This window comes from Trichomycterus rosablanca, chromosome 4 (genome assembly GCF_030014385.1).
Source record: "Trichomycterus rosablanca isolate fTriRos1 chromosome 4, fTriRos1.hap1, whole genome shotgun sequence".
Classification (NCBI taxonomy): domain Eukaryota; kingdom Metazoa; phylum Chordata; class Actinopteri; order Siluriformes; family Trichomycteridae; genus Trichomycterus; species Trichomycterus rosablanca.
In genome coordinates, this window is record NC_085991.1 from 23181584 (window position 1) to 23193979 (window position 12396).

At 40.1% G+C, this 12396-nt stretch overlaps 1 protein-coding gene across 1 annotated transcript in view; it reads right to left on the minus strand.

Annotated features, from left to right (window-relative positions):
- Positions 1-12396, minus strand: part of cacnb2a (calcium channel, voltage-dependent, beta 2a) — a 135313-nt gene that overhangs the window by 46948 nt on the left and 75969 nt on the right. The window contains exon 3 of the mRNA XM_062993529.1: positions 10722-10841. Coding sequence (XP_062849599.1) covers positions 10722-10841 — 120 coding nt within the window. The remainder of the gene's footprint in view (positions 1-10721; positions 10842-12396) is intronic.

Below are 12396 nucleotides of genomic sequence, written 5' to 3' on the forward strand. Positions count from 1 at the left end.
AATAATTATTATTATACCTAACACATGAGGAAAACTCTTCCTCAGTGGTAGCTTAGCGGTAAGGGTACTGGATTAACAAAGGATTGCTGTTTCAAGCCATTTGCCACTGTTGGGCCCCTAAGCAAGGCTTTAGAAAAGTGTAAGCTTCTTGTAGAAGTTGGGGCCAACTCTATACAAATGCTATCGACTGTAAAATGATGTGTTTAACTTGCTTATGGACAAATGTCCATTTACCGATGAGACATAACATTATGACCAATGCATCGCACTGCCTCCACCGGCTTGCCTCCAGTTTCGATGCTCATGTTCCGATGCCAATTGTTGGCACTTTCTGCGGTGGACAGGGGTCAGCATGGGCACCCTGACTGATCTGTGGCTATGCAGACCTTATACACAACAAACTGCGATGCACTGTGTATTCTTACACCCTTCTATCAGAACCAGCACTAACTTCTTCAGCAATTTAAGCTACAGTAGCTCGTCTGTTGGATCGGACCAAATCGCTCCCCACGTGCATCAATGAGTCTTGGCCGCTCATGACCCTGTCGCTGGTTTACCACAGTTCCTTTCTAGATACTGAGTTTACATGTCTACATGTCATACTGAGTCTAGATACAGTTTTGGAGATGCTCTGACCCAGTCGTCTAGCCATCACAATTTGGCCCCTGTCAAATTCGCTCAAATCCTTATGCTTGCCCATTTTTCCTGCTTCTAACACATCAGCTGCGTCCGGAATCGCATACTTACAGAGTACGTACTAGATTGGAGGAAGTATGCACTACTCAGCCGGTAAAAAAGTACATACTTTCAGTACAGAAGTATGCAGTATGCACACAACACCGCGACGTACTACATCCGCCATTTTACCAACGTCAAGTGATGACGTGGGGACGTGATGACGTAATATCACCATAGTTACAAACCCCACTCGCCAAAATTTTGGATATTTATCATCTTTTTTTTACTTATTTGTCTTTAAAATTTTTATTTTATTTATCTTACTTGTAAACAGAGTACTCTCCGTTTTCCGCTATCTTTTTTTGTTTCTTATTCCGCTTATGGGATACATTAGCGGACCACAAGTGTGCATCGCTTGCATACTCAAACATGACTGCCCAAGAAGTAGATCATCCGAGTACTTCTCGCGTACCTTTTTGTGTATACTATGTATTCGGACACACTAACCGCTCTCGCGAACTCATTTCGCGTACTATTGAGTATGGAAGTATGCGATTCTGGACGCAGCTATCAACTTTGAGGATAAAATGTTCACTTGCTGCCTTATATGTCCCACCTACTAACAGGTGCCGTGATGAAGAGATAATCAGGGTTATTCACTTCACCTGTCAGTGGTCATAATGTTATACCTTGTCGGCGTATACTTCTGGCCATATAGTCTACCGAATGCTACAGTATTAAAACTGGAGAAGCTTCTATTTTGCATTTTTCTTAAATTTTATAGTGTTTTTCTATACAAATCATGGAATCAGTATTGAGTAACAGGTTGAGTGAAATGTTAAATCTTTAAACGTTTTAGTTTCATACTATTTGACACTACTGAAAAGCATTTCTGAAACAGGTCATGCCAATTTTTTCATACAAAAGTTCAGAAGTTTTATCTCTTCTACTGAAACACCTAATGATTATAATGATTGTATATCTATTATAAATACAGTCTGACAAAGAGTAATACATAATACGAGACATAATGTAAAAACGTTACAAAGGTCAGCAAATACATGATGAACATGCGCTATGAAATCTCAGAGCATATTTCACAAAACTGCAGTCTTCATCTGTGTCCCCTGAATGACCTTAACTTAGAGTAAAAGAAAAAGGAGGGGGAGTAAAATACACATATTCAGTGATGGACTGATGTAAAAAATAGATGTAGTGGGGATTTTTTTCTATATAGAGAAATTTGTTTTATGGAGAGCCTGAATTGAAAAAAACAAAACAAGCAAAAGCACGGAATAGATGAACACACACACACACACACACACACACACACACTCACAAAATAGTTATAGACTGTGAATTACATCTACGCCAACATAGAGGACACTTTGTCCTTCAGTAGCAGTGGTGTTGGTAGGCTGCTTGGACATCATGCACTCTTGCATCACCTCTCTCCTGCTCTGGATGATCAGTTAAGACTACTGATGTCAGCACATTCTTTTGTCCATTCCTCACTTCGATCTCACATTCCCCCTCCTTCTGTCTGTAAGATCTACCACCAACAAGGCTACATTCTATTCAGTGTTTCTCATCTATTCAATAATAATAAGTGAAATATACCTGGATATTATAGTTTCAAAATAACTTTTGAAAAGTAAGGTTTTCAGCCACATCTGTACGCATAAAACTATATTTAATATCATAATCTCACTCACTAGGTGCTGGAGCCTATCCCAGCACACATTAACACCCTGGACGGGACGGGACGCCAGTCCATCGCAGGGCAGACACACACACACCCATTCACCTATAGGGCAATTCAGTGTCTCCAATTAACCTGACCGGAGGAAACCCACACAGACACGGATAGAACATGCAAACTCCGCACAGAAAGGACCCAAACCGCCCCGCCTGGGGATCAAACCCAGGACCTTCTTGCTGTGAGGCGACAGTGCTACCCACTTAGCCACCGTGCCAAAGATTCATTTTAAAAATGATTGGCTTATTTCCACTGTTCCCCTTCTCAATGTTCCAGTGATAATGTTGTAGCTTTGTCTTTATTAACAAAGCTGTTCCTGGTCCATCTAAAAAGTCTAAAAACACCATAGAAACCCTTTCTGTGTCAATCAGGGTTATTGCACAGGCAGGCATATGCTGAAAAACTATTTTGTATCTGTACAAAGGTAAAGAAAAACTGGACGCTGGTAGAACATTTTATACAGCTGTAATTAGAAACAGTGGAAGCCTAGTGGTTAGAGCTTTGGGCTATCAGTTGAAAGGTTGAGAGTTTGAATCCCGGCTCTGCCATGCTACCACTGTTGGGCCCTTGAGCAAGGCCCTTAACCCTTTCTGCTCCAGGGGAGCCGTACAATGGCTGACCCTGCGTTCTGACCTGAGCTTCCAAACAAGATGGGATATGCGAAGAAAAAATTTCGTTGTACTGTACACCTGTATATGTATATATGACAAATAAAGGCTCTGACCCTGTTGTAGCCTAGTGGTTAAAGTCCTGGACTAGTACTAGTCGCTGGTTTGAGCCCCACCACTGCCAGATTGCCACTGTTGAGCAAAGCCCTTAACCCTCAATTGCTTAGATTGTATACTGTCACAGTACTGTAAGTTGCTTTGGATAAAAGCGTCAGCTTAATGAAGAAAATGTAAATGTACAGGCGTTCTGCAATTAGGAATATCTAACCCAATAAAAAAGAATGTATAACTGTAAACATAAACACAACTGCATAGCTAGATTTTGTTTCAAATTAAGTATTCATCAGTCGAATAACACAACAAATAAACAAGGAAAATGAATAATGTAGTTTTTAATAGTAGTAGGATATTTTGTGAATAGACCATGTCACAAGCAATCAACAGCTACATAATATTGCTGATCCTAAAACCTACTGCTAAGCTGTATGACCTGGAACTAGGTTACAGTATGATTAAACCATTGGGAACTCAATAACCACCCTTAATTTCATTCAGCTGTTATGTGTTCTATGAACATCACCCAGAGTTGTGTTGCAACTATGGTGAAAACTAAGGAGCTGTCACAAATGCTGAGAGAGGAGACAACTGTAACAGGCCTACCTGCAGGGGGGGACACAGGTTACAAAATCCTACCCACATGCTATGCCACTATGGCCAACAGAGGGCATGGGGAGCAGATGACTGACCGTAATAGGGCAGTCTCTGCGCCTCATCAGTGTTAATTCGCTGCAGCCAAGTCAACCAAAGCTTGGTTGGGAAATCATGAAGTGGCTTTATCAGTCTCCAGACTTAAATCACATAGAAAGTAGTTGACTGGATTTAAAGACAGCAGTTGGAGCATGAAAGCCACCAAATCTCAGTGAGCTTTTGCATGAGAAGAATGTGCAAAGAGTCTACAAGTGAGGTGTCAGAAGCTTGTTAACATTTACTGAGACCGCTTACTAGAGGTTATTGAGGCAAAAGAATGCAAAGAAAATTGCTTCTATGTATCAATAAATATTTTTTTCTGTTTACTGAGAATTCTTGTTAGATGTTTTCATTCTGGGGCGGCACGGTGGCTCGGTGGGTAGCACTGTCACCTCACAGCAAGCAGGTCCTGGGTTCGAGCTCCAGGTGGGGCGGTCCGGGTCCTTTCTGTGTGGAGTTTGCATGTTCATGTTCTGCATGGATTTTCTCCAGGAACTCCTATTTCCTCCCACAGTCCAAAAACATGCAGTCAGGTTAATTGGAGACACTAAATTGCCTTATAGGTGAATGTGTGTGTGTGTATTTGTGTCTGCCCTGAGATGGACTGGCGCCCCGTCCAGGGTGTTACTGTGTGCCTTGCGCCCATTGAAAAGCTGGGATAGGCTTCAGCACCAACACATCACCGTTTTAAGGTAATAATTCCCATTGCAACCATATACAGAATGCATTTAAATACAATCCAATAATGTATGCACACAGGTCTAAAAGCCACATTATATGTCTTATTAAAGTCTGTAGGTGATTTGGATGTAAACTGCCCTGTTTATAAGGAGCTTGTGTGTAAAAACGTTGCCTTTGTGTGTTAAGGAAGCATATGGTCGTTGCCTGTCCAACCCTAATAAATAATCTCTTATTTTTGTCCCAATGTCTACTGCTGCTGGCCTTGCTATGAATATTCATGCGCCTGATGAATTTTTAATATGAGATTGATGGCCAGTGCTATATTTAACACGCGGAAGAAAAACAAGGCTGGAGAGAAAAAAAGAGAAGAGATTAATGGGGATAGAAGAAAAATCCTCACTGAGAATGTTTGTGTGTATCAGTGTGTGCATTAGGAATCGCCTAGCTCTGAACACCTGCCTCATTTTGCCTCTAATAAAGCTTGTTCTAAAAACGATAGCTGCTCCAGACGACCTGGAGTAACCTTAAAGCTGTGTCTAAAATTCAGCAGTCCGATAAATTTTGGCAACAGCAAATGTTATTATTAAGAGAATAAAAAGTGACAAGGCAGTGAGAGAGAACGAGAGAGATTATGTGATGGGATTTGTGTACGTGTATGATAAAGCAAGTGATGCAGAGATTAAGATTGCTAATCATGAATAACACTAGCAAAGTAGTTTCTAATTAGAGTGCACACACAAAGACACAGTTCATTCCCAGGCTACTTTGATATTCCCACTTCAATAACAGACAAAAGTAATTTAAAGCAGTTCATTCAAGTAATTGGCAATTGCAAAGCCTCAAATCAATTTTTATTCCATTTTTGATCTAATACTGATATTAAAGCCAGTATAACTGATACTGATCCAGTACTGACATTCCCACAGCTGACTGTTTGCATACTTCTGTGACCAGAAATTTCCAATGTATATTACACCGATCAGGCATAACATTATAATCCTAATATTGTGTTGGTCCCCCTTTTGCTGCCAAAACAGTCCTGCACTGTGTATTCTGACACATTCCTATCAAAACCAGCATTAACTTCTTCAGCAATTTGAGCTACAGTAGCTCGTCTGTTGGATTGGACCACACAGGCCAGCCTTCGCTCCTCACATGCATCAATGAGCCTTGGCCGCCCATAACCCTGTTGCCGGTTTACCACTGTTCCTTCATTGGACCATTTTTGATAGATACTGACCACTGCAGACCGGGAACACCGCACAAGAGCTGCAGTTTTGGAGATGCTCTGACCCAGTCGTCTAGCCATCACAACTTGGCCTTTGTCAAACTCGCTCAAATCCTTATGCTTGCCCATTTTTCCTGCTTCTAACATGCAAACATTGACCCCTAGGTGGTGCTCAACCAGCTGCCCTTTTGGGCTCATACTAAACAGAAGCCCTCTTTGCAAGACCTATATTTAAAAATTTAGTTTTGGGCACTCAGGTGGTGCAGCAGTGAAGTACGCTAGCCCACTACTCTTAAGATTCAGGAAGTGTCAGTGACAATAGTATCCGGTTGGACACAGCACACACATGATTAGCTAATGACAGCTAGGGGTAGCTGAGACAGGGTGCTGGACCCTATCCCAGCTTTTCAATGGGTGCACGGTGCACAGTAACACCCTGGATGGGGCGCCAGTCCATCGCAGGGCAGACACATACACACACACCCATTGACCTATAGGACAATTCAGTGTCTTTAATTAACCTTACTGCATGTTTTTGGACTGTGGGAGGAAACCGGAGCTACCGGAGGAAACCCACGCAGACACAGGGAGAACATGCAAACTCCACACAGAAAGGACTCGGACCGCCTCGCCTGGGGATCAAAGACAGGACCTTCTTGCTGTGAGGTGACAGTGCTACCGTGCCGCGCGGATGTGGCACTGTATGTAATATTTTTTTTACTTGAGTATTTGTCCCCCAAATTATCCAAATATGTCCCTGACCCCTTCTAAAAAAAAAACTCATAATCATTGCCAACATATAGTACATACTTGGAGAAGGCCTTTTTTCAGGTATATGGTAATCCTGTGCACAAAGCAAGGTCTATAAATGGTTTAAAGTCATAGACTTAGAGTCTCTGTCTGGCTGTTTGTCCACCACTGACCCCTGCCCATAACCTTCCAAATTAGCTCCATTGACTGAGCTGATGCATTTGGTCATGCAAAGCTCCTTTTTTGCAGCTTATTACTCAACAAAAAAATATTAGCGGCTATTCAGATATTTCAGTCATTACCTCCATGTCCCACACCATTGTTTTCCTGCTTCCCTTGCAAATCACATTGCATTATTTTTTCTTCCTGTAGCACAACTATTGTGTCTTCTAGCACACCCTCCAAAGTGCAGGAAAGACTTGGTGAGTTAAGTCAATAAAATCTGCAGGGTCATAAAGTCTATAGGGTCATAAAGTCTATTGCTCACAAATGAACAAAAGTAATGTTCCATAGAAATGCACTTATCTGTAGCTAGACTGCCTCAGAAATGTGGATTGGTTCTGTAGTTAATTGGCAATCAACCTTGCAATTCCTTCTAACCACATAAAGGAGCTCTGGCAATGAGCATTTTGATTAATGAGATGTCAATGCAACATGTCAAACCTTAAATAAGGCAGAATAAAGGGTGTCCACTGCAGGACCATCAGTCACAGAGTTGAAACATAATATAATTTCAAGTCAATTTTTTTAATAAATTGATGGATTGGTCAGCTTTCACAATTTTTTTCTACATATGGATGGTGCATTGAACTCACAAAATCACCATAATTGTTTGGGCTGCCAGTTCACAGAAATCATTATATTACATGGTCAAATAACTGCCAAATATGAGGCATTATGTGTGAGAATGAATCTGAATGAATTTCACAGACACAGGTGCACCCTATGGTGCTTATTTACCCTAATTAGAAGATCTTCTTCTTAATAAATGATTCAGTATCTGGCTACAAAAAATTCTGTTAAGTGATAGTAAGAGTATCGTAAAGTAAGAGTAAAGTTGTTCTGGGGACAAAGGCCATCTCTACTCTACTTTTTTAAATGTATTTGTCGATTCATTGTCTGTTTTACCATCGCTTCGTTCTCATCAGTTTTGTGGTGAGTCTGATTCATTGACCAAAAGGCAGGAAACACCCTGTACAGGGCAAACACACACACACACACACACACACACACACACACACACACTCATATCTATGGCATTTTAGGTAGCTCCAGTTGGCCTGACTGCATGTCTTTGGACTTGAGGGAAGAAACCCGAGCACCCGGAGGAAACCCACACATAATGATACAATACGGAGTTACATGCACAAATGCCACTTAAAACTTTACTGTGCAAAAAAGAAGCCTTATGTTAACCATGTCCAGATGATGAAAAGGATCATCCACTGTTATCAGCAACAAGTCCAAAAACCAGAGTCTGTCATGGTATGGGGCTGTGTCAGTGCCCTTGGCAAAGGTCATTTATACTTCTGTGATGGCAGCATTAATGCAGTAAAGTACATTGAGATCTTTGAGCCACATATGCTGCCTTCAAGGTGTCATTGTCTGTTTTACCACTGCTTTATTCTCATCAGTTTGCAGTAGGTCTGATTCATTGACCAAAAGGCAGGAAACACCCTGTACAGGGCAAACACACACACACACAAACACACACACACACACACAAACACACACACTCATACCTATGGCATTTTAGGTAGCTCCATTTGGCCTGACTGCATGTCTTTGGACTTGCGGGAGGAAACTCAAACACCCGGAAGAAACCCATGCAGGAAGGTCCCTGGCTGTTTTTGTTGAGTTCATTTATAATTAAATACTGTATAGGGCAGTTGTAGCCTAGTGGTTAAGGTACTGCACTAGCAATCCAAAAGTCGCTGGTTCAAGCCCCACCACTGCCAGGTTGCCACAGTTGGTCCCTTGAGCAAGGCCCTTAACCCTCAATTGCTCAGACTGTATACTGTCACAGTACTGTAAGTCGCTTTGTATAAAAGCATCTGCTAAATGCCGTAAATGTAAAAATATAATTATAAGAATAGTTAGATGAATATGTTACGCATTTTTAATGACCCTGTTTTAAATTGAATATGTGCTATATCAATGCCCAACACATTAATGTTTTAGTTAATGTTTAGCTATAGACATATTTTCTTAGTCCAAAGCATTATGATGCCTTAATGGTTAACCAATACCCCTAATTTACAGCAAACTCAATCCTGCACCTTAAGCACTAAACAATAAATATAATATTCTAGCCTTAGCTCCATATGAATTCAAGGCACCACATAAACTATAAAAAGCTAGCTGTGTTCTTTCTGGGTTGAGAAATCAGGTCTAACATAAAAGTTTTTCTAGTATTAGAAAGTAGGATTTTGCAGACTTGGGACCTTGGGACTCCAAAACCAGAGCATTGCCTTTTCCTTTTGTCCTTCCATTGACACATTTAAAGTATATACTCTATACTTACACCCCAAAAACAAACTGTGCTGTTTTGTAATGGCATAAGGATGATTGTAGTTCTGGCACAAAGGCAAGGCAAATGGGCCAATGTTCCACTTTTTTTCGGAGTGCACTGTTAAATAATAATCATTCTGGTACACAGTGGTCTAGCATATCAATGAAAATCGGTCCTGTCCAGGATAATATTCAGTAGCACACTGTTATACTGTATAATTTTGGTTAAAGAATCTGCAACTTGCCAAGCAGTCAGTTTACCAGGTAAAAATGCAGTAATTTGTACATGTACTTCGACTCTTGGCATGTTATGTGTTACCTAAAATATGCATTATGCACAGTGGAAAACATATATCAATAATGTCTTAAAACTTTCTGACTTTTCTGGGCTTGAGCTTGCGAGTGGGAATGTGTCGTCTGACATGCCTTTTAAACTGTTTACATTTACATTTTTGGCATTTTGAAGATGCTTTTATCCAAAGCGATTAACAGTACTGTGACAGTATACAGTCTAAGCAATTGAGCCTTACTCAAGGGTCCAACAGTGGCAACCTGGCAGTGGTGGGGCTTGAACCAGCGACCTTCTGATTGCTAGTCCAGTACCTTAACCGCTAGGCTACAACTGCCCTACATTTACAGAAATAACTCATGTTTTGTTAGTTAGAGAAAATGGATTATCCAGATTTTTACCAGCATAATGGTTGAAATACGATCATGGTATCGAGGTGTATTAGTGCCCATTAGTTAACTATGTAAGGGCACCATTATTGCAAAAAAACATCTTAGAAGAACATCTTTCCAGGTAGAAATGTTTTGTTTGGGGTGTGGGGTGGGTGACACCAAGCCATATTAAGCAATCATTATAGTAGCAAAGTTACATTATCCTGTGTAAACCCTGTGTAGTTGCACAGTTATAGACTAGGATAACAGACAAATGAAAAAAACACTTTTAAAAACTGGATTATCTTGTATTTTTATTTTATTTATTTATTTATTTTTTTAAATGCATAGATACCAGATTGCATCCAAAAAGAGCATGTCGCTGTACACTACTCTTTCGACACATGCACAGCCCTCCTCTTCTCGCCCCTGCATTCTGCACAGGCGTCTCTTCCGCCAATCAGGGTCCTTACACAGCGTATGAAGCGGAATATCCCGCTGTGCCACCTGGGCACCGTATTTTTATTTTTAAAGCAATTATTAAGTTTTTTTTATAGAAGAAGATGTAATGTCAACTTGCTCCTGTCCCAAACTTTTTAGATTTTAAATTCAGATTGTGCATTGTCATAATGTTCATGAAGTAAAACATACATTGCGCTTTTGTTATTTGTTTTTTGCTTAGATTTGCTTAAAAACAGTGTGCCCATAGTGCTCTACTAGTGGTAGTTGCACCAATGACCATTACACCAGCATGAGAAAACTAAACAAACAGAAATATGCAGATTGTTAACTGTTCCACTTTCTCAGGGGTAAAGGCATTCAATGTATTAAATGTATTTGATTTTTCTCTATTTTAGGACAATATTCACTAAATATCTCTTTACTGGTTTTAATACAATCGGTACAATAACTAAGGAATTTCTTATATTATTTAATTTTTAAGCCATTTTCCTTATACACATATCCACAAGTCAACACAATGCCACGGAGAATGCACACATGCATAAGATACAGCACAGCCAAATAAAAGAAGATAAACCTTGGCCTTTTCAAGCTGGAGCTGGGCCTGTCTCTCAGCCTCTCTGCGCTGTGCCTCTTTGTCCTCCTCCAGAGACACATCAGAGTCAGACGGTCGACTGGTATACGAGTCTGCTGAACCCTATGGTGAGAACAAAAAGACAAACCTCATCATACACAGCAGTACATACTGTAATATTGCCAATCTCAAGACTCAAGACTATTCTGAAAGTAATAGTAAATAGTTTAGAGACACAGTAGAGCACAGTGTGCACTACACAAAATCATTGTAACACATTGCATGATTTAAGTCGCTTGCTTAAAGTCTTCTTGTCATTATCAAGGTTGATGCATTATTTGATAAACAGTAGACAAAGAACAGTAACTCACACACTGTTTTAGCTAAATACATGACCAAGGAAGGCTGTATAGGTAGAACAATCTGAGCAACTTGCTTGCTTTGTTTCTAACCTTTTGGTGCAGATACCACTAATGAAATAATAACAATAAATATCAAGAATAATTTGCTTGTAAAGACACATGATGAAGGATAGTATGTTTTAAAGCCATTGTGTCTGATTAAAGGTTTGCACTGCAGCGACAAGAATTACATTTCCAAATAATTAACTAAATAAATGTATTAGAATTATTTTCTAAGGGTGCATGCTATACTTCATTTTATGCTTTTAATAACCGCTTTATTTTGATCAGGGTGGCAGTGGATCCAAAGCATCAGAAACAGTAAATGGAGGGTGGGAATACACCTTGGACGGGGTGCCAATTTATAAGCAGGACAGAGTTTTCAGCATTAAACAAACTGACTATAATTTTGTGTCATGAAAAGGGAGCAAGTAAAAGAGGCCCTGGCGCTGCCTACAAGCTATACGTATCCTTGTGTCCTGAATTTAAAAAAGGTGCCATTTATATCCCATCTATATCTTCAAAATAGAAATGACACCATATGTGGTTTGGTAATTTTATTTATAGTTGTGCTTGTGTCCTGAAAAGTACCATTTATTTCCTATCTCGATCCTTAAAACTGACACCATTTGTGGTTTCATAATTTAACACACTATGTTTTATGGCAAATTAAGGTTTTAGATAAATATTATGTATTATGCTTTTGTGATACCTGATATTATTGTATGTTTCTTTTCAACCTGTTTCTGTTATGCTCTCATTTACTGTCTCATTGTTGGAAATTGTGCTATTCATTATTATCAAATTGCTAAGTTCTCCTAAGTAATCATGGTAATCACCCAAGCTTAAGCTTAACGCCTATGATCTTCAATCCCTCAGATGCAACTGCATCAAGAACCGCCACTCAACAATAGCTGATATAACCACATGGGCAAGAAATTACTTTGTCAAGCACTACAATACAGAGTTACATGCACAAATGCCACTTGGAGAAAAAGCCAAAGTCCAAAAGCCAGAGTCTGTCATGATGTGAGACTGTGTCAGTGCCCTTGGCAAAGGTCATTTACACTTCTGTGATGGCAGCATTAATGCAGAAAAGTACATTGAGATCTTAGAGCAACATATGCTGCCTTCAAGGTGTCATCTTTTGCAGGGACGTCCAATCAGTATGTCTGCAAGCAAAGTACTATTAGCAGGAGATCCGCATGAGGGGGTAAATATTGGAAGATTCTGAAGGGCCTGTAACTGACCGGCCAAAAACTTATTAAAACATTTGG